Here is a 25,962-nt window from a genome sequence, read left to right on the forward strand (position 1 = left end):
CTAGAAAGGCCAGTTCTCACTCAGAATCGTATAAATAATTATTTTAATTTGCATATCAAAGAACATAATTTTTTATATCCCAACTCCAAGTTAAGTAATAATCACATGTCTTAGGCACTGGGCTAATTTAATTTAAGACCACAACAAAATGTGATACTACCATAAAATCTGCTAAGTGTAGAAAATGCACTTGGATGTTAATTTGAAATCATAAATTCTATTAAAATGATATATTGTACAAACGTTCTCTTACAACAATCTGCATATTTAGTTTGCATAACGACGAATTAATATATTAAACCATATTAATATGCAATTAGCCGCCAGATGCTGAATCCGTTCAGATTGTACATACTGTAATCCGTCTGTTTCCACTTATCTCCAGTAAAGCGCCACCAAGTGTCAGCCACACATTACACTTTTGTTTATGGCATGGATTCACCTGCGGCTCTGCGTTGCCACCTGCTCCCGCGATGTTTGAGATAATAAAGTCAATCACCAACAAATACCATGTAGTTCACAAATTAAAAACATTAAATAATGGGCAGAGTAATAGTATCGTTTATACAATGAATGGGTTTACCTTGAACATAACCCAAACACTGACACAATGTGGCAATTCCCTTTGTGGCTGGGGACAATAGGTCAGACTACACTGGACTGGCCTGGACGTCACATTGTTTTCCATTCGCGCGATATTTATGTAACCTCAGACAACTAATCAAAATCTGTACTAGTTGTCTGAGATGTAACTTAACTTAATAAAACAAGCTCACAGTAACAAACATTAGAAGTTTGTTGAATAAATATGTCAGGCAATTACGGCATTTCTATCATAAAATAAATGCTTCAGGATATTAGAATCTACTGAAATAAGAAATCGATGATTGTTAGAACACTGAAAATTGTATTTTATTTTTACATTTCGTCATAGGGGTTGTCGATGATCTAGGCAAAGCAGTACGGAAGAGCGCCGTTAAACTTTCAACGCGCCCTCCATTAATTCCGTAACCGCGTTCCAGAACGACATTCTATTTAAAAAAATCTTTTTATATCCCCGGAAGATAGACCTCAAGAAACCTGTCGCTTTGGTCAAATTTTACGACTTGTCAGAAGAGCGACACGCCACGCTGCAATTGGTCGTTTGAAATAGATAACACGTAATGTAAACAACAACACAAGCGATCTAGTCGCCCTTGGTAACAGATTTGCATACTAGCTGAGTGTCAACCATTCATCGAACGAACGAACACTCGGCCCGTCCAACTTTTCTCATTTACAGTTGGCTTGTTCCTACGCTGTCAGTAAAAGATCGCGTAGATATTACTCTCCTCACTAGACGACATCGGTGAGTATATGAACAAGTGAATCTGTGAGTCCAATTACAGTTGAATCCGTACCCCATGCGAGGCTTTTCGCAGTTTTGAAATAACAATTCAATGTTGTTACACATGTTGATAGCACAGATACAGTGAGACACCCTTATTTGATTAGCAATGGCGGAACTAGTTAATCCCGCCGCGTTCGAATCTCTTAATATTCGCCTCTCTGTCAGATAAACTGTATTATTTTGGAGACACAGAAACGTGTGAAAAATACGTGTTTAACTTTAACCTCGCTAAATAAATAGGCCTTGGTGGACTGCACTCCAGACAAACGATCCACGAATAATACTAGGTTGCCGCAAAAGGTGATGTACTCAAAACTTGTGTGTGGATCTATGCACGGTGGCGTTTTCACTTGCTTGCCGTACGGTTGCCTTGCACACTCACTTCGACGATGACTTTGTCCCACGCTGGTATCAATATCACTCGCTCAAACGCTATCACGATTACGAAGATATAAACGTATATAACGGACCGATAGTTATAATTAGAGTAAATATTAGTTATGTTTACCGTGCACAGGTTTTTCTTGTTAAACAATCCTTATATATGATTTCCTTTCAGGTAATTAATCCCCGGAAAAGACAGCGCCAACGTGTTCACAAAACCTGAGCCCTCTCGCATAATGGAGGGGATTAAGTTGGTAAACTTGGGCATTTCTCTGCAGCTATGTCTGCCTCTCACGGCCTTCTAAATTTTCAAAATTGTGTGGAAACGGAATGCTGACAGGTCGTTAACAGGGCACTCTTTAAGAATAACAGTCATGAAGCATCCATCTGAAAATTCAGAAAACTTTGAGTTCAACCTAGGGAAAGCACTGCAGCTGCGATGTGTCTACAGTGGAATGGCGACAACGTGTGGCGAGTGCGAATCGTGCAAACTTGGTGCTAAACTGGCCACGACTAGAGAATGGTTTCTTCGTGCTGGGGAATATACTAAACGGCGGTTTGTCCTAGGTCTGGTCAGGAGATTCCGAAGTGTTGATCTTATACGATACATCATTGGGCTACTGAAACCATTACTGTGCAAGGATTTCACCTATGCAAGATCTCGAACAAACCCTGCGTCGAAAGGTGACCAAGCAGACATGTGTGGTGACAGGGCACTTAATCCCAGTACCGTTGACAAAGAAATATCCGAAACGTGGCACTGGTTTTTGAACTCAAAATACTGGACCAAAGCAAATTTTTTACTAGGTGTGATGCAGATGGCGGAGCCCGAGCTTTTGTATGTCATGGGAACACAGGCAAGAACGATGTTAATATCGGAAGAAAAATCATTCCACACAGCTCCAGAAGGTCAGTGATATTTTCATTATTTAATAATTCATTATTCAATAATATCAAGCGATTGACACATTTATTTCTATTACCATTCATGGTATGAAGTATCTGTGTCTTTTCGCTTTCCTGTCTCAACTCGCATTTACTCCCCGAAATGCAACTATTCCACTTCATAAGTAAGCATTCACTTTGTTGTCCAACAGTTGAATTGCAAAAACCAGCCATCACTAACATTGATTACATTATCTCCCCAGAAAAAAAGCATAGAGTATTGGCCAATATACATAACAATAGAGTATGTTAATCACCTTTATTGTATTCATTGTTATACTAAATTGGCTCTATTGTTTTCTCGGAAATTAAAGTAGGAACCCATACTCTATAATGGCCTGGGAAGAACCCTGCTCCATGTTCAGTTTGTAGTATAATATTTTTCATCAGAATAGTATAAGAATGCCAAGCTCAAATAAAACCCAAATCCATATTTTAAAATTCTTTTTAAAGTTATTAAAAGGACTGCACATGCACATATATGGTGTCAGAGTTTCATTCTGGCACAGTCAGAGTTTTTGTAATTGCAGTATAAATGAAATTTAATTCATTTTTGAGCAATTAATGGGGAAAAATACAAAGCACATTTTGTGTCTCTCCTTTGTACAATGGAATAAATATTCAATACAGTACAAATGTTGACTCTATAGTCATTGTTTGAGCATCAAAGTCAACTTTTGTCACAATTCACAAAACAACACCCAAATAATTTTTTTTCCATATTTTTTCTAAAATTTTGACCAAAACCTGTTGCCAGTAGGAAATTATGCTTATTTGGTCCACAATTTTATAAAAATATATATAGAAAAATACATATACATGTGCAAAGTATTGCACTAACATTTTGTTAGGAACATATGTGGCACCCGAAGGTTAATCATTTGACTTTACTGATTTGATTTCTAGTTTCAAGGTTAATTTTGACATTGATAATTGATTTTAATTTTGGTTATAAGGGTCTTCACTAATCCATGCGCTTTCTTAGATGTGCAATGTTTGTAGGGATCTCGCAGACCTTGGAAAACACAAAGATTCCCTGCTAGTAGAAACTCAGACTGTATTTTGTAGATTTTAAGTTATCTTTACACAAACATACATCAGATTGCTTCTATTTTAAATACCGAGCTCTCCTTTTATCCTCATCAGCAATTGTGAGTGATTGTCAAAATTGCCCGTTTTTGTGGAGTTACTAAAAACATATTATTTTAAGCCAATGTCAATTGATACAGCGAGTTAAAACAAACCTGACCAGGAATCTCCAAATTGTTTTTTTTTCTCACAGATTTGATTAAAAATAAACAGCGAATGGCAAGGACAAACTATTGCAGACAAATCTTTTAAGCCCAGAGTACTTATATTCACTGGGCGATGTTTAATTAAAACCGAAAAATGTAATTCTGAATTGCAGGCGATACCAGTATTATAATATTGAAACACCCAGGCAATGACGAGCTTACCTTGAATTGCAAACAGCTGACTAACAGTCTTTTCTACATTAACAAACATTATAAAACAGAATTCAACATAAAAGAAACACATTTTTTAACATAAAACACAAAAATAAGATTAATTCATCATATATATCAAATTTGTTAACCTAGGCTTCGCAGACGAGGGAAGAATACTATATTCCTCCTAAAAAAGTATTTTCAACAATAAATCTAATATTAAACTGCTCAACCTAATCATAAAACAATGTTCACGCCTAACTAAAGTAGTAAAAATATTGAAGATTTAAAAGCACTTCAAATTTTTGATATTTTGCCGAGTTAAAGGTTCTAGCAAATAAACGATAATATAGATTTGAAAAAAAGAGTTAACGGAATCCAAACTTGTTTCCATGGAAAGACTGTATAGGGTTTAAATACTTGCTGGGTTTGTATTTTTGCACAAATATTTAAAATAAAATTTGTTGTTTTCTTCATAATCCAGTGAATATCTTGCAACATCAAATCCACTAAAATTATACCTAGTGAAATGAATATTCCCCATTATACACCGGTAGTAATGACTTTGGGATTTCTCCATACATGTAGTTGTTATTAATATTAAATTTCATTGGGAAGTGAAAATCAGTCAAAATACATAACAGTGAGATTCTTAATTCGAAAACTAGTGCTAATACCACTCTTGATACCGAGTCATATGCAATAGTTTATCCAAACATTTCAGGAAACTCCAGTGTCAGATGTATTGCCATGCCTAAGTTTATAACATAATTGTTGCTGTTAAGTCAGACCAGATATTCATTTATGTCCAATTTAAATTGTAAATTTTCTTTTTATTCATTTTTTAATTTGAATTGCCGTCTTCACCCAACGTGCCTCAGACTGCTGGGCGTTATTTCGCCATTGTAACTGAACAGCTAGCACGCTTCGTTTCTTTGACGTCTTTGGTTAGCCCCATAGAGGTGAAATCCATGTGGTCACTTAACAATATTTCATCCATACATGTTAAATCCCCGGCACTATAATACCTTCTGTATGAATCAGTCATGTTTTGTTGTTCTAATCTCTTTGTAAACAAACTGTCACATTTCAACATGAAAAACCTGCATTTCCTCTCTTTTGTCGTGCTGCCAAATCGTCATCCGCTTCAGCAACGTATAGTTCTTCACTCAACATAAAACATTGCTGATGGCGTTTCAACCGGAATGCTATGTTTAGATAGTGGGGAACGTATTTGCATTATCGGTTGCCAAGCAACCTGTAACTGTAATTATTTTATACCCAGAATGCAATGCTGGTGGCTGTAACTTTTTTGTCTGAATATTTATGATTTTGTTCAGACAGCAAGATGGTTTATTGTTATCGTCTGATGTTTTCAAAATCGCACCATGTACAGCTTGAATAAAGTCCATCTTGTGTTTGACTTGGGATTAAGAAAGAATGCACAAATTGTCTCTTTGTACCCTAATTATCAAAATTGTTGTCTTTGTTGTTGCATTCTTATCAGGAGCAGACGACATGTACTTGTTTTCAAGATTGTGGTTATCAGCTCCCACCTTTATACACAAAGTATGACCTGCTTCAGAAAATATAAAAATCAATAAATATTAGTTTCCATTGACAGTGTAATAATAATAATTATGAATTTGTTTATATAAAATCTAAAAATTATTAAATATTATTTTAAATGTTTAAAAAAATTAATAATATCAAATAAAACGAAGAAAAATAGTCATAAATAAAAAAAAATGAAAAAAATGAAAAATGAAAAAAAATATGTGATTTTAATCAGATTACAATATTAGTTGTAAATTGTTGTAAAGTTTGTTAGTGATATTAGCTGTTCTCTATGAATATTCCTGAGCAGAAAAGTTTTTAAATCTTACCGCTGTCTTCAAGATGCACTTTGTGCTGTGTTCAAACTGAAGACAGGAAAACATTTTTCAAAAAAAGTTAGTGACGTAACTATTTTAAACAATGGTGGATGGTGCTAGTATTGCTAGTGTGAAAGCGTCTCTTCAACCGTTGACCATAAGAGTAAACTTTTGCCAACACTCACAAATTAAAGCAGTTACTGTCATCGCATCGCGTAATGTTTGATAAGGGTCTCATAACGACATATACAATGTGTGTAAAATACATTATGCAGAATTTAAACGCATACTGCATGACGACTGTAGGGCTTTTAGCATGCATGTTTATTTCATATTACTAATTTTTTCATCAAGAAAATCATGAGTACCAGTTTTGCTCTATTAGAAACGCATTTCCAATAGAACTGAAAATACACAAACAAATTGCATTTATTGTATGCTGGATATTTTAAATGATACATGTATTTGGCATTTGGCCCAAAATAAAAAAAAAATTATTATTGAAAAATTTTGTAAAATGCTGCACCAACATTTTGGTGGAAATTAAGTGGTTACTGTAAAAGGATTAATTGTTCACTGGGTTTTAATTTTGCTTATTTCGCTGACTGGAAAATGCGCTAAATTAAAACCCAGTGAATATGTAAAATTTAGCATAGAGCACATTATCAAAATAATAAAACCGTGAATTTAAAACCCACTGAATATGCCTGAAATGATAAATCAGCGAAATTTAAACCCAGTGAAAATTAGTAATTTTACAGTAGATTAACTTTACCGGACAATAGCAATTGTTATCCATGCCTTGCAATCAAATAGTGGTGCTTACAGCTTTGCTACATTATGAAAACATGTTTTCTACAGGCCATGTTTGTGGTTGCCATACCAACAACATGTCAATCATTATAACAAATCTGATTATCAGGCTTAAGACTTGTGTTTAAAGAATTATTTAATCCTGACATCTTCAGAACATGTAGAGCAATGCATTATGGGTAAAGGTACAGTCACACCCCTGATGCTATGTGATGAATTGATATTTCACCTCTATAATGTGAGCACTCAGAAAAATTCACTAAGTGATTTTTGACTGTGATCCGTGGAAGAGAAATGTCACTCGATTGAGGAAGATATGAAAAAACAAGTAGAAGTAATTTAATTGGTCGTGTAAAAGGAGACTCTGGCATCGTTCAAGATATGTTTGCGTAAATGGTGTTTATGTATGAAATTGAACTGAAGCATGAATGAAGCGACGGCTTGGAACAAGAAACCCCCTGGTAAACCAACTTAGACAAATAGTGTACAGCATGTGATCTGTTATTGTTTTGCCCATGTGTTACACTTCAGCTGTAGCAATTAAAAGTCGGCCAGCGAGCGTTCCACTTGGAAGAGATCACGATGAATTTCAGACTCTGTTCTCTTTGTCTGATGATATTCATACCCACCCGTCTTGTCCCCATGCATGCGTCTGATTTGCCTCAGAGGCGATACTGAGTACATGTATTATAATACCAAGTCTTAATAAACCTGTCTAGTAACTATGAAGTAACTATGAGATGAAAACAAGAGGATCTATGTTACTATTTTCTGTTTATTTCTCTGCATTCCATGGTTATGCAATGTTGATGCTACCTCCACATGTGCCGCACGAACTATGCATTCGTGAAATCTCGTCGTCAATGCCATTTGTTCTGTTTAAATCCCTTAGTTACAGCATGAACGTCTGACAAATGTACCCGACAGTTTTGAACCCTTTGTCAGGCAAAGCATCACCTTATTAATAATTACTGAAACAATAACTGTGGTGTGTTTGAGAGGATTTGTCCATAAAATGACAATTTCCTTCTCCTTTGTACAAAATCTAATCAAATATTTATGAAGTCAGCGGGAGTTGATGAATAATTCCGATATGCAGGTGGTTTAATACCTCACATACTCGATGGCAGTCACACAATATAATGTACTGAATTAACGCTGGGTTTATTCACTGTCACAGTTTGGCGAATCTGTAATTGTAATTCTTTATAATGCTGGCGGTGAACGAAAAGAAATGTGTCTGGAATATAATTGCGATCGTCTGCTTGAAACATTGTTTTTCTTGTATGCTTTTATTGGATTTGTACACCCCATCATGCTAACTGTCAAGTCTTTAGAAGTGTTGTGTCCCTCTAATGGTATTTGTATTTTATAAGTTGGATGCCTATTATGCTCATTCTTTTACTGACATTAAAAACTAAATATAATTACTGTATCCTATACTCTCTCTTGTCATTATTAAATGTACTAAATTGAGGTTTTTTTTCAAAATTACTAAAAATCTCACGATAAATTAATTTACTGACAAGTGTAGTGTACTGACAAGTGTCAGCTAATATTTGTTCCTAATATTTCCATTTGAAAACCATGAAAAATTACCCCTCCCCCTCTAGAAAAAAAATGTTCAGTTATTCATAGCTATTGCTACTTGTTGTATTTCAAAAATGGTTGATTTTGAAAAAATTATAAAAATATTGCAAACATTTTGTGTATTTGTGAACAAAATAAATTATACTACTTATCACATTAACGGTTTGAATCTTTCGGTGACCAGCACTTTGTTACATGAACATGTAAATACATGAAATACTAAGAATAGTAACTTTTGTATGCATATTTAGTCCCGGTAAAATTACGTCCACATGCATACCAACAAAATTACTAACTGCCGTGGTAGAAACCGAGCTGCCCCTTTGTAAATTCGAAGCCGAACTATGATCACTGGGTAACGAATAATTTCGTCAAGACGTCGTTACCACACATATGCTTTACACATCGGTGAATGGAACAATGAGTATACGGTAATTGCTCAAAGTTGCCGAAATAGTTTAATTCTGTAATGGCCCCCATTATGATTGGATTCAGTGGTTACATTATTTCAGATTTACTGTTCAGAGTGTTTCAATATATTGGTTGCTGTTTTTTTTTTCTGGATACTACACAACTAAATCCATTCCAAAAATAACCTTGTGAATGTGTGTTTTCATCTTTTTAGACAGAAATGAGCTTCGAGTGTACATGTACTTGTGTGTTTTCATACATTTGGCAATAATGTTGAAAATGAAATATAAGTTGTCAAGTTCATAGTTGTCAACATGACAACAATAACCCATTTTCTCTTCGCTGCGAGATCCTGCGTGAAATGAAATATAAGGGCAAGACAAAAAAAGGTCGAGCGTTGTAGTGGCGTCAAATTATCATGTGAGATTCAATAGACACGAAGTGTTTTGGGGTTATTTCCACACTTAATAATGGTCAATTTTGATGAAATAAGTGTATCACATCGTAATATTCCTCTCTCTATGATCGGCATTTTGACTTTAAGTTATAAAAAAGTACTTCAAGTTCAAAATGAAATCATCTTATTTTTGCGACAGATGTTCAGTTAGCCCATTTTACACAATATCTCATAGTGAACGGAAAATCACCTACTGTATAAGGTAGTTAGACTATAAAGAAACCTTAAATTTTATTTGACAAGTACTGTAGAAGGTAAATTTAGACCTGCTATAAATTATATATTCACTTCTATGCAATTATAAAATATTCTAATAGAAATTAAGGGATGAATTAATCGTGTTTCTGGGTTCTATTAACACCGTCTTAACTTATCTCGAAGTAGGATTTACTGCATCAATTGGTGAGAATCTCCACATATAGCGATATGGAAAAAACCAGCAACAGCCGTCAATGTATTGAAAACATTGTACTGCACATATATAAATTATTTTTGAAATCAACTTGAGCCAACACCCTCTACTGTGAAATGGGTCATTCCTGAATGTATAGAACCAACTAAAATGAGAAGTTGATTTGTCGTTTTTATTCTTTTATTTGTGATGTCAACTCAAAAGATAAACCTGAGAAAGCAGCGAAGGGTGTATTAAAGCCCTTAGCAACGTGTAAAAAAACACGACTAAGTGATTCCTGACATGAAGACTTCTGTACCTCAATGCAGTCTCTTGAGAGTTCTTACATCCCAGCGATCGGTTTAAATTCGGGTCATCAATTTATCTTTCGTGGTTGTATTCATCGGTTTGGCATAAAGACAAATGTGTTGGCCGGGTAGTTGCATGTGTTATTTGTTGTCTTTTTCTGAAAAAAAAAGTCAAACAAAAGGCATGTTTTATTGTTTAAATGTGTTGCTCTGTTGCTTGCTTGGAATGTTTCAATACTGTGAAGGCTTTTCAAACATCTGGAAAATGTGTTGCTGGGTTAAAAAAAAAACTGCCTGCCAGAATTCTAAAGAATGATTTTTTTTTTAAGGCTACATGCTGCCGATAAATGATTGATAATAATTGATTGAGTGTTTGTACATTCACAGAGTTGTTTATTATATGTGTACATGTCTCTGAATGTTTCATGCAGATTGTGTACTGTTACTATGTAGTGGTGGCAGATTCGGGAGATCACCAGGCAACAGAATCAATACCAGCTTTCCTAAATCAATGGTCCCCTGCATTGCTGTCTGGCTCACAGCCAGACAATATCGATTTGGTAGCCAATCAGGAGAGATCTTGTCCTGCGTTATATTTACTGTTTTATGTACTTACTATCCCACGGGATCTAATATGTACAATGGCTTCTACATACCGGTACGGAAGTTTAACTAAACGATTTTCTATAAAACACGGCTTTATGAGGCATGGGAATATATACCGGGGGTAGATATAATGAGTCTTCAGTAATACTGAAATAGATAGCTGCAGAGAATAATATGTTAAAAAAATTATGTTTAGCTATTTTTGATGTGTCAAAATATGCCTCAAAATGTTGGATACTAAATAATAGATAAAAAAAATTTGCCAAATTTCAAAAATTCTTTGACAAAGCTATTTTTTTATTTCAAGATTTGTGCTTGCAAAGGAGCTTGTGACTTAATTTTGTAAGCTAAATTTGCACTATTTCACATTATTGTAAAGAAATTAAGGCTATTCACACTGAAGGGATGGAACACATCAGTTCAGATTGTACAGCCTTTTATCAGATTAATTTGATGGGAATAAAAACACATCAGATTTTTAGGAAATCGTATACGCCATGACATTTTTCTATGTACGTGGCCAGATTTTCCTCATAAGATTAATCTAATAATGGTATTGAGTGAATGAAAACAAATATATTGAAACTGAGAATTAACAGGCCATCCTAAAATGTACTAAATTCCATGAAAATAAAGCTCCAAGCTACATGAAATGACAAAAAAATAACCCATTTGGGTAACTTTCAATCTGCAGTATAGAAGTTACCCTTTTCACAGGTTTTATTTTTTAATTAAAAATATTTATTTGAAAATACTAACAAATAGCCCATTTCGTAGATATGTTCTGAGCTTTAATAATTTCAGTTTCACTAACTGAGAACACCTATGTTTCTATAACAACTATGTGTTTGCAAACATAACTGCATTTAATTTTGCAATTTCATTCAATTGTATGTTCTTCCCCTGTAAAATATATGTTTTTTTTTCTTTGATAGTAATTTTCAATCAATTTGTTTCCTCTCCCTGTCATTTTTCGTCATCCACCACCAAACCTGAGTACCATTGCTTGCATACAGGAAGCAATATTTATCGTTCGCCATTGTGTCGCTTCTAAGAGCTTTCAAGCACGCATCACTGTTAAAAAACACATAAGCCATGCTTTGAGTTGACAAAGAAACAGTATATATTATAACCCCCTGCTTTATCTAAGTCCAGTTAAGGTGTTTTCCTTTGAGACGCAGCAGCTACAGGTGGTGCCTTCTTTTCTCTATTACAAACTCACAAAGTTTTAGCATGCAAGAAACTGTCAAATCATTGTTGACATTTATTAGTTTCACACAGAATACAACCATTCAGCATTTTATTAGTGTTCATTGTGAACTTTTTACATTTCTTTATAGTTATTAGAAAATGTTTCTTAATGGGTATATATTGAATTTCTGAGTCATGTAATTGTTGTGACAGTTTGCTAGACAGGTTCCTTTCATAAACGAGAAACATAAATATGCATGTAGTTGTATGCTTTTTTTATTGGTTGCTGATGACATTTCCTAATGCATTGTGGGTGATGTAATTCTGAAAATATCAGTGTTTGTGTTGTTCACACTCGCATATTTCGAAATCCAAGCAACAAAATCAATCATTATTTAAACTTCAACGTGTGTATACATGTACATGAAAATAGATGAAATTTTCAATGACTTCACTACTTATTTTATTTTGTAATTTTCTGTAATTTTCATATTAATGAATATAGTAAATTTATAGTTTGTTGTAATGTAGGCAATCAACCCACTATACAAATCAAAAGAGAGAACACATTTGGGTTATCCTACATATATAGTATGGTGATTGGGGACTTGTTCCGACATGCACTGTTTCAAGTACTGTGGAATACTTTATTTTCGCTGGAATTAATTTTCGTTGAAAAGGCATTTTGAGCGTTTTGTATGTAATTTATTTTCACTGATTTTTGATGAGTTTAATGTGAAATATAGGTAAAAAAGTATATTCGCTGGATTTTATTTCCACGGAATCATCTTTCAGCGAAAATAAATTCCAAGCGAAAATAAAGTATTCTACAGTATTGGGGTTTGATATTGAAAACATATATTACAGGATGTAGTAATTTATAGATACACAAGTGTTCCTTACCCCAACAAATTGATTTCTAATCAAGAAAATTCATTATAGTGACTTTGACTGTCCCAAATTTAAAATAATCACCAAAATTTGACTTATTAGATTAAAATTGCATCATGTCCAATTATAGATATAAATATATCCCTAAAACATTGACAAAATACAGCAGACGTGCCATTATATTTATCCAAGCTAATACATACACTGTATTAATCATCATAGAATACTTGAATTAGAGATATACCTGAGAAACTAACAAATAAAACTATATTTGTTTCATTTGATTTATATGAATATATGTTTTGAAATAAATAAATAAATAAACGATTACTTTTTAAATAATTTCTCAGAAAAGTAATTCAACTGAATTACCTGTACACACACAAAAAAAAAATTGTTCAATAAGTTTTTGAGAAAATTTACACCATAACAATACATGCTGGGATGGACAAGGTATTATCTACCTCGACAAAGACTACAAGTAATGACAATATAATGCACTGTTGGACTGACAAACCCAAGTTGCATTTTGGTGGGAGTATCATGATCAAAGTACCGAAGTCTTGTGCAGATGAGAAACAAGGTTATACATGGAATAAAATTTTATTTAATTTCTTCTCTCAGATCAATGATCTCACTTACAATTCTTTGAGAATCACACAAATCTAATAGAAAAACATTTTTTTTTAATTTTTTTCCCACCCTCCTCAAAAAAATTGTCTTATTCAAGAAACAAGGAATAAAAAAAAGTCTGTCCTAATGATGTGTTTAATTGAGAGTTATGTGTTATTTAAAATTAATTTTACATTTCTCTCTTGTGTTTTGTGTCTGTAAACTCAGGCAACAGGTGGGACTAACTATTATCTCTGTGGGGGTGGGAAAATCTGCTGAAGGATGGACTATTATCTCTATTGGGGATGGTAAGGTCTGTTAAGGTTAATCTGTTCAGGAACAGACCATTATTGCTGGTGTAGGTAGCCACACAGGAATCAGAAACACAATCTACATGAGGGGGACAAAATGACACAATTTCCATTAAACATAAATGTTCACCTCCCTTGATTCTAACCTGCCCATCCTGCCCATTGTAATAATGGTCCACTCTCTAAAATGATAGCCATGATATACATATATAGTAGATAACATTTGGTAATCGTTGTCCTAGGTAACTATTAAAATTACAAAATGTAGCTAGACGTTTCAAGCAATGGTTCTTCAACCAGTTTGATGTAATGTTTATACGCTCCTTAGCAACTATATGCAAATTAGATGACTACATGGATATCATGAATAGTAATTACTGAGATAAAACACCCTTTATTGGTTTTACCAGTCAATCACATCAATGTTTAATGACATTTTTATTTGAAATTCCATGATGGGTTTCATAATATTGATAGCACATATTTGAATTGTCCTTGTTTCACATTCAGGTTGTTGAATTGTTATTGTTGCAAAGCAATATGTTATTTTATCATGACCTTTCAACTGTTAAGGCTGCAACATTCAATGCCAAAAATATGCGTCTTCAAATTGCAGTATGAATTTTAACCTGGGTTGAACTTATGGTATTCAACAGCTGTTTTCTTTTATGCTTGTTTCCATGACAACTAAAACACGTTTAAATTGAATTATGCAAATCAGCAGACCTGCAGACTAGTAGTCTGACTGAATATTGAAGACTAGAATAGAGTATCCTAGCTTGTCTGTCGACATTAAAATAAATTACTTGAGTCAGTCAATTTAACTATGGGTGTCTTGGAATATATTATTTTCCTGGATTTTGATGGATGGTTGCCAGTAATGAAAACTTGTCATTGTAGCTTTATTACTGTCTTAGTTATGGGGTTAATTTCTGAGAATAATATACATTTATATTGTGGACTATTTTATACTTCCACTGACTTTAATTTTTGCTTAAAACAAAAATGGGGTTGACTCGTGTAATATATAGAGTTGTTGTAAAATAGATGCAATTTTCGGCACTTCAGAAAACATAGTGAAAATAAAGTTCTGATTTCCAAGAACAGAAATATGTACAAGTCATTTTATTCTATTCTATTCTACAACAACAAATCATGAATTATTGCTACCCAATATAATAAATTCACTGTCTTTTTTTTCTGTTCCAATCACAGTACTGCCTATTTAAATAATATTTGACATTGACAATTAATTTTTCATATCCTTATGTACTAAACTGAATTTTTATTAGGACTGCTGGGAGTACTAGTTAAAGAAGCCTAAAATTAATATTAGCGTATTATTTTTGTTTAGTATCCAAAATCAACAATCATAGAAAAATGCATGGTCTTTAAAAGCCTATACAAAGTTTAATAATTATTAACCAGTTGCTAGGCAACAACAGTGAACATAAATAAGTAAACTTATCCCAAGAATTTAAACTTATATCGCTTTAAAATCCCAACTTTATTCTCTGCACAATGATTGTAAATATCCTGTATAAATATCAAATAATCCTCTGGATAAAGATTTGTTTACCATAACAACCAATACAATCACTGTCGCTATGGTGACTGGTATAATGGATAGGGATTTGATTTTAAGACATACAATGCATTCATCATTATAAATTATTGTCAAAGAGTATTGAATATAATAATGAAAATGAACTTGGCTGGTTGCCATGGTTGTGGACTTTGACCCTACAGTAATGTTCTTTTAGCATAAGGACAGCACCAGGCATTGAAATAGTACTTCAGCCTTCACACAAAAATTTGCATTTCTGTTCCCAGTAAATTTCCAAATAAATAAATTATTTTTACGTATATCTTTTTAAGGTTATTCATTAATACAACATGTATCCTCAATTTAAAAATGATGTTATTAAAATATTTTGTTTGTTCTGTAACATTTCCATTCATCACAGTTGAGGGCGATGTTCATTTGTTTTGTTTCATTTGAAAAGTACTATAAGTGGATGATGTCAATGGTTTGCGACAACATTTGGAATGACCTTGGCCCGTTAAATTCATATCCTGAACATGTATATTAGTAAAATTAAATTCAGGTCTAAATAGACAACTTATTTGTTATCCCTTTATAGAGATTCACAACAAAAACATATCAGAAAATAACGTGCCTAGCGAGAATAACTAAATTTGAAAAACACACAACAATCGCATTTTGTGGTCATTGTTACGCATTTCTGGTATATGAATAGTGACTTTATCTTTGATCTGGCAAACTTGTCCTAAGATGAACTTGACATATTCAGTTGATTGGATTTTGATTGAATTTTTTCAATAACAGCTGTCCTGTCTTGGTATCATTAGAAAGTGCAGCCCATATAAGTATATGGTTCTTTGTTATTAGTGTTTGTACTTTAAACTTAACCCAGGAGGGTATTGTTGTTTTTATAACAATATGCCCTGCGTAATTTGTTTTTCAATAGATTTTACAGCTATGTTGTAAAAACCGTTTCAATGGGAGCATCCAGGGGTTCTTGTCATTGATGGATTCTGGTGGTTTATTTTTTTAAGGGCTACTTGTAGCTTGAACTAAATTTATATTTCATTTGTTCATTATTTTGTTTTTCTCAGCAGTGATAAATATTAAGGATTAAACTTACTTCCAACCAACAAATATTTTTGAATAAAAGTTTTTTTGCTAAATCTCATTTGTGCATAAATTTTTGAATCCTGAAATGTAGAAAATTGCAATTTATTTTTTTCTCATTTTTGTGAAATGCTCTCCAATGTTTTGCATATATCTTTTGTATAAATTCTAAATATAAATTCTTATTACTATAATTACTCTATTATCAGCGCATGAGCTTTAATATATAAATAGTTTGAGGTATGCCTATGATCAAAATACTGTATTTTCTTCATTAGTATTTGCATATGCTCACACAAATAACAAAGGTGTGTCTATAAGCAAAACAAGTCATATTTCAGTAATCCAGTATACAAGAAATCCAAGTGTTAGCTTACCTGCACTTATATTTGAGCTGTGCTTCTAATAGAATAAATACGGTAACATGAACTATTTTTCTATAACTTGCAGATTCTGAGTTTAGGTAAAAATAAAAAATTGTTTCTGTTAATTTTTTTTTTTCGAAATTTATGTACACATTAATTTTTTCATTTGTTTGCTTGGAATGAAAATCAACATTGTTAACAATAAATATGGCTGAATACACTGTATTGTAAAAATGCTGAAAAATTTAATCTCACTACATATTGTTGATATTTTGGTGAACAGAAAGTTCCATCAAATATGTCATACATGTACCAAAAAGCAAATAAAGAGGAGGTTCACATACACATGTATCTAAACATGCGTTTCCATGGAAATAATGACTGCCAATTCCCCATAATGCTTTGCTCTATTTAAGCGGACGTTCTGCATTGGAAATCAACCAAAATACATGCATACTGAGAATTCAAAAACTAGTTTATGTATCAAACGTTTTATTCTAATTTTCCAGTCAAATAGGATAGCTTTACAAAATCTCAGGAAACTCTTGTGTCAATATAGTGTGTTAGCCTTGTGTATCGTAACTAGAAAACTGCAATCGCTTTCCACAATCATTAACTATGCAACACTTATTGGCTCTAGACTTGAAGTAAAAATGACAATAAGTGTCAATGTCAACATGCATGATCCATCCATGAACCTATTTTCTTCCTACAAAATGTTGTTTTTCATAAATTCAAACAGAGAAAACATGTTAATTGTTAATTTTTTATCAGAAAATTTTGAACCATTCTCACTGATTAATGAGAGGAAACATGGAACTATTTTGTGGAAGTTGACAATGGCAGCAATTTTTTTACATTGTGCGAAAAATTACATATTAAAAAAAAATGCTGCTTTTATTAAATTTGCTCTCATCTGTATGTTGTTGTTTTTTTGTTCTAGTTAGAGAAAGTAATAGACCTGCTTTTGAGCAGGTACTTTATAAGGGGATAGTTTTCACTTGTATACAAATGTTTTACATGTGGTTTTAGTCGTTCAAAGAAAAAAGGAATTTGAACTCAATTTCCCTTTACAAGTTTTTATCAAGGTTTTAGATGACTTTATGTGAAAAGAAGTGGCAAGCTGATTAAATAGCACTTTATTGACAAACATAAAACACATTGTTGTGCTTATTGAAGTAGAGTCAAAAGAGGAAGAAAGAAAAGTTATTCGGTCAACGTATCAGTTGCTGCTCTTCTGGTAGGAGGTGGTTTTGAGTGCATACTGCCCCCTAGTGGTGATTGTGAGAAAGTAAATATTGTATTTTTTTATTCCAACAGGAATAAAATTTATATTGATTTACAAATTTATTGAAATGATAACTTCTGCATCTGTAATTTCAGAAAAACAAAAAAAAATCTGAATGTCTAGTCCACTCACTTGACTTGTCAGTAATACTGCACATAACACATATTTCCAGTCATTTTTTTAAAGCTCACCTACAAAAAAAATGGTTGAGTCCAAAGTTGTTAGTTTCATGTATCATAGCCTACATCAGCATACACTTTGTTTACATGGTAACTTGGTAACATAATTCATCAATCTTGCAGCCTGGTATAATTCTAAGTGTTGTTAGAAAATCGATGTTACGTCTAACATACTATTGGTGGATCTTCAGGTAATGACGTCCTAATGTCGTTTCCAAAATTGTGTCCTTGTTACTGCAGTTTCTTAGTATTTGACGCAATTTGTTTACTAATGAGTGCTGTGACTGTGGGTTGCCTTAACAGTCATTTGTATACAGAAGAATTCTTGGTTATCTTTCTTTTATTGGGCTTAAGTGACATTGAGTGTTCATTGTTTGGCAATTATTAAGTGCAGTTGTCAAAAACAACGCCAGGACATTTGAAAATTGTAGTGTTGCATGCGTCCAATGCTGCTGAAATCCGACTAGTTTGGAGGAACTTTTATTGACGTACTATTATGTGTTCTTTTGCAGATGAGCTATGCAATGCGGACACGCAGTCTCTGGACGCGTCTGTATATTCGTTTGACTCTGAAGAGCATCCGGAAATAGATCTCTTAAAGTTGGCCTGTTCTGAATATTCCGTCCCCGTCACTAATCCATTCGCTGAGGAATTCCCTGAGGATTCTGATCATGAAATTGTCGAAGACGACGGCGAATCAAGCATATTAGACAGCCAATCGGAATTCTCGTCTATTGACCCAACGTGCCTTGTTATTCCGACGACGACCAGAGCTATATTGGGCGTCATGAAGTACAAAGACTTTATTCGCCATCTGCCCGTTCACTTGTCAAAATACATTCTCAGCTTTCTGGACCAGCCGAACCTGTATAACTGTCTGTGCGTCAGCAAGCACTGGCGAGTTATCGTGGAGGAGGTTCACCGTGATCGGGATCTCAACCAAGCAATATGGGAGGAAGTCATGTTAATGCAGGTTGGTATGATATTATGAAGTAGTGAATAACTCATTTTATACCGCACTAAGATCCTTTCAAACCAGAAGCTGTCGTCTTTGTTGTCAGAGAAATGGTTTGCTCCCTTCTTTTTAAAGTAATTTGCTATATTCATTTGTAGAGAGGATGATTTTTATTATAGAATTTACATAAGCTAAGAAAACAATTTAAATAAACTACGGTATGCCATATTAACGTTTACTTGGCGATCAGATAGTCAAATGCACAAATGTACATGTTGTTAAATAATAAGGAAAGTTTAAAGGAAATTTAGAAAAAAGGATTTTTATTTTCTGCACAATTGTTAAATGTCAATTACAAACGCATGTGCTTTTAATAAAACAAATATGGTATACACACATTTTAGATAAATTTTTGATTCATGTTTGATATATTGCAATGCAATAGCTAGGCCACAGTTGGGTTGCAAACATTTTTTTAATTTTAAATTAGTTAAGAACAATGTTTTTGTATTTGTTAAAATAAAAACTCAAGTGAATGAGGTTGAAAATAAAATTATTATGGCTTTAAAAAAAGCACATATTTGTAGGGTGAGAAAACTATGATCAAAATATTCCTGCATTCAAAAAAAAATTATAAAAATATTTCTGTCCACCATCTTAATTTTCACCTTCTTCTTTGTTCAAGTTGTTTCGGTCATTTCTTTCATAGCTGAAATGTGAATACAAGCAACAGCCTTGTGCAAATAATTGGTGACTGTTTCCAGCTGTGTTGAAGGTGTGACAAACCTTGCCCACCTGACCTACCCATTTATAAATGGAATCACCCATCAATAAACATTGCTGTTCCAGTTCATGGTCGCTAGGGTTCGGCTATTTTGGTGTTAGAGAGAACACCAATGAAATCACCATCAGTCTGATAACCAAGATACTAGGGACTTGTAAGGCTATAAATTCTGTAATTGAATCATTATGTTATGTTCAAAAATTTTTAATTTTGACTTCAGACATTTCCTTAACCTGTTGCATTTCTGATTTGCGTAATGACTAAGTGAAAAAATAGGTTCCCTAGTAAAGTACATGTAAAGTACATGCAGCATTGAGTAAAACTAATTACTTTAAAACTCACAATTGTACAATTCCTTAGATAACTAAACAATAATATACAACACTATAAATTGTTATTGTGCTGCTATTGTTGTTAAGTTGCCATTTCGAAAAGCTTTGAAGTCAAATTGAAAATGTATATATATCCGTTTCATTGTGTGCAAAGCATTGACGTCTAGAAAGTAAACCCATTATGAAAAGCAGATTGTATTGAATGCAGTGTTTGTTGATATATTTATAGTTATGCTTAAAATGCGATATTCCAAAATTAAATATTTTCGTTTACGGCAGCCAATCCTCAAGTATTTAATTTCAGACTTTTCGTATAATGGAATCCGACTCTCATGTGTGAAAAACAATACTGCCATCAGAAACAAAACTAAACATTTTCAAAGATATTAAAATATTAAAACTTTAAAACTATAATTTTTTTTGTGAGTTGTTTTCGTGTATGATTCATTTGGGGGGTTTGGGGGTCAAACCATTTTTCTCAATTTAGAACGTGCTATTTCTTTGTAAGGATCTTAGTGGTTGTGTATATTATTGAGTGTTGTATGCCTCAACAGAACATATATGTTCTCTATCCCTACCAATTGTCATTAATCTCACCCCCACCCCACCCATAAAGTCTGCACTTGTACCTCCATGGTTATTGCATATTTCATTTGTTTTGTTTGCTGCCTGCACATTAACCCCCGTGTGATATAATTGTCTAATTTTTTATATTTTTTTTGCTGTTTGCTGATTTTTCAAAATATTAAATTAAATTTTGTGATTTTCAGATTATTTTTTGGCTGCCATACTGTCAACTTCTGAAACAACTGCAAAATATCACATATTCTTGTCCAAATTTAACAAAGCCTTTTAATGAAAAATTTTGATTCAAAAATTGTCCAAATACATGCACATTGCATTTTTCACTTGAATCTTGTAAATCTTATCAAGGATTGCTAAAATCAGGGTTTGCAAAGGTGTGATATATGATGAAGATTTCGCATAAATTGAAAAGGTCACATAAATTGCGATATGATCATATAGATCGCGAGTGAAACCTACACTTTTAGAAATCCTAATGCAAATTAGTGAGTCTGTGGAAGAAATGGTTTGTGTTTATCTCAGACCGTTTTTGGTCATGTGTTTAATTATTCGCATTTGTTTTTGAAAGCGTCTCCTGCATTCTGTGACGCTATTGGTTAAAAGTACATTTGATTGATACGCACAAAATGGAAGCACTTTCAAATATTCAAAAATCCTGAAATCTTCATCGCATACAAATGTATCACCGTACGTGATTACGAAAGTTACATACCCTATCTTATAAATCATTGTTTTCAAAATAACCCAAAATGTTGATAACAGTTTGGCAGCCGTTCAACAGTTCAAACTTTGCAGTTGTTACTATCAGAATTCTTGCTTGTTTTAATGGTGTGTTATACAGTTCTTGTACATACAGCATGATATTAACAGTGTTGCTATAATACTAATTTTTAAATCTTCTTAATTGTTTTTGTCATCTTCTTCTTCCTCTTCTTCTTCCTATCAGCTTAATATTAATCTTTCTGATGTGAGTGAGTAAAAAACATACATATCTGCACATAAATGGTTCCACCATCGTAGCACTTCCACCGCCAAATTTGTATTTTGCGCAAAAATTTCAATGCCAAATATTTTCTTCTTTTACCCAATTTTTTTCAATATCAATGTTAATTTTGGACTAAAAAAACAGATTTTCATATTTTCAGCACAAGTTATGAAAATTTTTGTTGAAAACAACACAATGGCGGTGAAAGAGTTGTCATTTACACTCGACTTCACCAGAAAAAAAAAATTCCAAATTACCACAAGCTTTAAATATACAAATTAGCCACGTTTTAGAAACACCCACTGACTGAGCAGTAAGTTGCACAGCAGCCAATCAAAGAGCACAAATCACTCATTTAAATTTACCCACCATGCACTGCTTCCTCACCTATCTACACCTATCACTATCCACGTTCCGTCCCTTTACTGTTGGTGTACTTGAATGGCTACTTCACTATATCATATCAGATCTATACGTTGACACTGAATGATAGCCCCACACTATAGTCTTATTTCAGTAGATATGTCGGTGGTAGGACTTTTTAAGATTCAAGTTTTAAGTGCACACCAATGTAGTACACACACTCATATTTTTACACATGTATCCAATATTTGTCGTAATACTAACTATAATTTCTTTAAATCTTTTAACTCTGAACAATTGCATGAATAATTACTTTCTGTGTCTGGGTGTTAAGTTACTTTTTTGGTAAAAATCGGAGTATTAATATAGTCATCTTATATGTGCATGTTGATGCCAAAAATCAAAATTTGACCATTCCAGGGTTGTTGGTTAGGGAGATAAATTGTTTAAAGCTCTACCTAAATTAGATATTGAACAACAAGAAAAGAAGTTCTCCCAACAAAATTTGTAAAAATATTTCAAATTATTGGCATTATTTTGTTTATCTCGCTTTTTTGAACCAAGATTGACAGATTGTTATCAACATTTTCTATTAAATGGGAGTGAGTTTGTTTTTTAGGTTTGTCTTGAAAAAGGTTACAAAAATGAAATATGACAATGACATTGAAAAAGGACAACTAAAATGTGACAATAAAATGATAAAAGATGACAGAAGAAGGAACAATAATCTTGAGGCCGAAGATTATATTTTGTTGACAGTGTAATCACATCATCTGATCAGAAAAAAGTTGACTGCTCTTTTGATTCAGTACAGAAATTCTTATCATTTTAAACTAATATTTAGTATTGTTGCCGGGTAGTTGAACTATTTACAAATTACAGTAGATACGCTCCAATCCAGTCATTTAGCTGAACTTGAATTTAATTAAATTTCGTAGAGTCACTGTGTTACCTAGCAAAACCACATTACCCAGGTGATGTGGTCAGAATATGGGTTAATATGAATAAGTCCATAACATGGTTTGGCAATTTGAATTCAATAATATGTCATCGAGACAATTTTTGTGACCCCTCAGTTTCTGTCACCTTCAGTGACTAAAAGTGGTCCTTATTTCAACACAATTTCCCCAAGAATTTTATATGGGACTTGTATTGAGCATGTATTTTCACTTAAAGGGCTGAGGTTTATGCAACTTGCCTCGTTTAATATGGGTCCCATACAACACATGTAAATATATTATTTGTTTACATGAATTTGAATGCACGCTTTGCACACACAATAATCAAAATAATAATAAGTTTTTTTGCGTTTAGGGTTATTTATACATCTCCTTATCCTTGTTTTACCATAATTATATGTAGTTTAAACAAGCACAATTACTTGAGGGAAAGCCGCCCGTTTTTTTTGTCTTTGTATCCACAGGGGGCTTCGGCACAGGGATGTAACCCAGTTTACGCTAAGAAGATTCAGGTGGCAGTTCCGCGGCTCATGAGCAATGAGTCGTTTGATATTGCCCCGAATCTGGAAGAAGAACGTCAGGATGTTCATTTCAAAAGTGAGATCACGCTCCAGCAGTCGTACAGCGGAATTCTCACCGAAGAAATTACCGTGGAAGAAAGGAATGTCTACTGTGGTTCTTATAATGTGATGGTCCTATCTGATCAGTAAGTATTCCCTCCAAGATTAACCTGCACATCCCTATTTCTTGCAGCTTTGGAATATCCCATTATGTCAGCCACTGTGTTTCTCCTACATTGTATATCTAGATTGGAATATTTCATTATTTACAGGGGTAATTGTCAGATCATAATAGAAAATATTGTTTGAAGAAAGAACTTTTCTGATTGGCTGATGATGTTTGTATTTGTCATGGGGTATTTTTGTGCAAATTTTTTTTTGTAATTAATAATTGTTTATAATGTTGAATCCCTAAAATTAATACTTTTATCAATTTACTATACTCTGGCATGAAATAATAACTCTACCAGCATGTTAATGGATGGATGATAATTTTTCTTATTGCTATAGCAACCCATTTTCGCATGCTGATCTAAATTAACTGTTTCCCATTTCACTACCAATCATACAGCCGGCAGTATTACGATGGACGTTATTGTATGAGGCGGTAAGGCTCAAACGCGATGATGAATTGAAACTAACTACTAATCCCTTAAATGACATGCATGGTATTGTCGCTTGAAGTGAAATTCTGTTTTGAATTTTGAATGCACTGGATGACTTGAACTTGACAATGATCACGTTTATTTTTCGATAAAATGTTCTTTAACTGTTTATTATAACACTGATAATATGCACTTATTTTCTACTAGAACTACACTACATATGTTGCATGGTTCAACCAATCACACAGAAGCATGCATATCACATGACTATGATCAGTTTCATGTCACCCCAGACTTGTCACTGTCACAGGCATGATTCACATTTACCAGATCATACTTCCTGATAACACCAGACAAAGAAATGCACGTGCATGCATTCCTGGAATGTTTGTTCCTCAGTGATCATACAACTTGACATACACATTTTAGAAATTTAACAGTAATCATGGTTCATGCAAATACAAATGTACACATTACAAATGACACACTTTTGTACATTGTACAAATTGGACTCAATAATCTTAGGTTGTAAGTTGAAGAAGATACTACAGAAAAATTAAATATTTAAATATCACATGTTTTTAATTTTGCATTTTTCACTAAAAAAGCACAAAATTAAAAAATACACAAACATTTTGTGTTGCCTAATTGTAGTTTGCTAATTGTTGTTGTTTGACAGCTGCACATATCTAGTCAACATAAGGCTGGAATTCTTTCTTGAACATGCATTATTCTACGTTTTGATTTTGATTAGTTCGATATGAAACCACAAAATTTCACCAAATGCAAAATTGCAAATTAAAACACCGAAGTTCATGTACCAGCAGGCAGATACCAAATGTTGTTTGTTTATCTGAAATTCAAAACGACTTAATAGATGCTTTCAAGGAACAAGGTCATCAAAAATAATTTTTTCGACTTTGGTTTACTCACCATTCTGTAAGTATACAATGTACATGTTCCTTGGAATCAGTGAATACCCTCAGTTTCCATAATTCCCAGTGAAAGTTTACATTGTTTAAAGTACTCAGATATACATGCAGATTCACTTGTTGTTGTTGTTGTCATTGCACTGTAATATACTGTAAAACATGTTGATTTAAAATCTGGTCATGGGAGTAAGAAATATATGTAAAGATTGAATAACTTTGTGAGAAAAAAAAAATGTTGCATGTTTGTATTGTTTTGTGTTTTCATGTTTTGTTATCCGTGTTTATGACTTTTGCTTTATCATTTATCAATATTTGTATACATTTTGTAGTTGATTAGAGTACCAACACACTCCTTGTTGTTGGAAAAAAATGAAATAACACATACATGAGCAAACTAGCCAGGAGGTGTATATGGTGGCAGTCTGTGCACGTATGGCAAATTTTCTCTAACTGTTTAACCCATTGACCCTTAACCATTGACCTTTAACCTCTTTAAATGTTAAGTCAACTTTATCACCTTTCCCAAAATAATTTCTCATATTCATATTCCAATAGTTCAAAAAAAAAAATATTCCTGTAATCTGTAAAATGCAAATATATGTCCATTAATTACAGACAAATAAATAAAAATATGTGAAAACAATGGCTAGTAATTTAAATAATTTACATTATTTAAACATTATTCCCAAAATTTATGTATGTATTAAAAATTATTAAAATTATAAATTATTAAGCTGAGCAATAGTTATTGAATAAGTTGAGAGGAAAAGCTGTGTACCTTAAGAGTAAAAT

At 33.1% G+C, this 25,962-nt stretch overlaps 1 protein-coding gene across 2 annotated transcripts in view; it reads left to right on the forward strand.

Annotated features, from left to right (window-relative positions):
- The first annotated feature begins 1,231 nt into the window (after positions 1–1,231).
- Positions 1,232–25,962, forward strand: part of LOC146739314 (F-box and WD repeat domain containing protein 10B-like) — a 33,435-nt gene continuing 8,704 nt past the window's right edge. Inside the window, exons 1-5 of one of the 2 annotated variants that reach the window (XM_085502184.1) lie at positions 1,232–1,348; positions 1,950–2,683; positions 18,623–19,083; positions 23,538–23,779; positions 24,205–24,240. In XM_085502184.1, coding sequence (XP_085358310.1) covers positions 2,149–2,683; positions 18,623–19,083; positions 23,538–23,779; positions 24,205–24,240 — 1,274 coding nt within the window. In that variant the 5' untranslated portion in view covers positions 1,232–1,348; positions 1,950–2,148. The remainder of the gene's footprint in view (positions 1,349–1,949; positions 2,684–18,622; positions 19,084–23,537; positions 23,780–24,204; positions 24,241–25,962) is intronic. The other variant, XM_085502185.1, reaches the window with a different exon arrangement.

The sequence above is a fragment of the Saccoglossus kowalevskii genome, chromosome 8 (genome assembly GCF_978046115.1).
Source record: "Saccoglossus kowalevskii chromosome 8, keSacKowa6.1, whole genome shotgun sequence".
NCBI classification, from domain to species: Eukaryota; Metazoa; Hemichordata; class Enteropneusta; family Harrimaniidae; genus Saccoglossus; species Saccoglossus kowalevskii.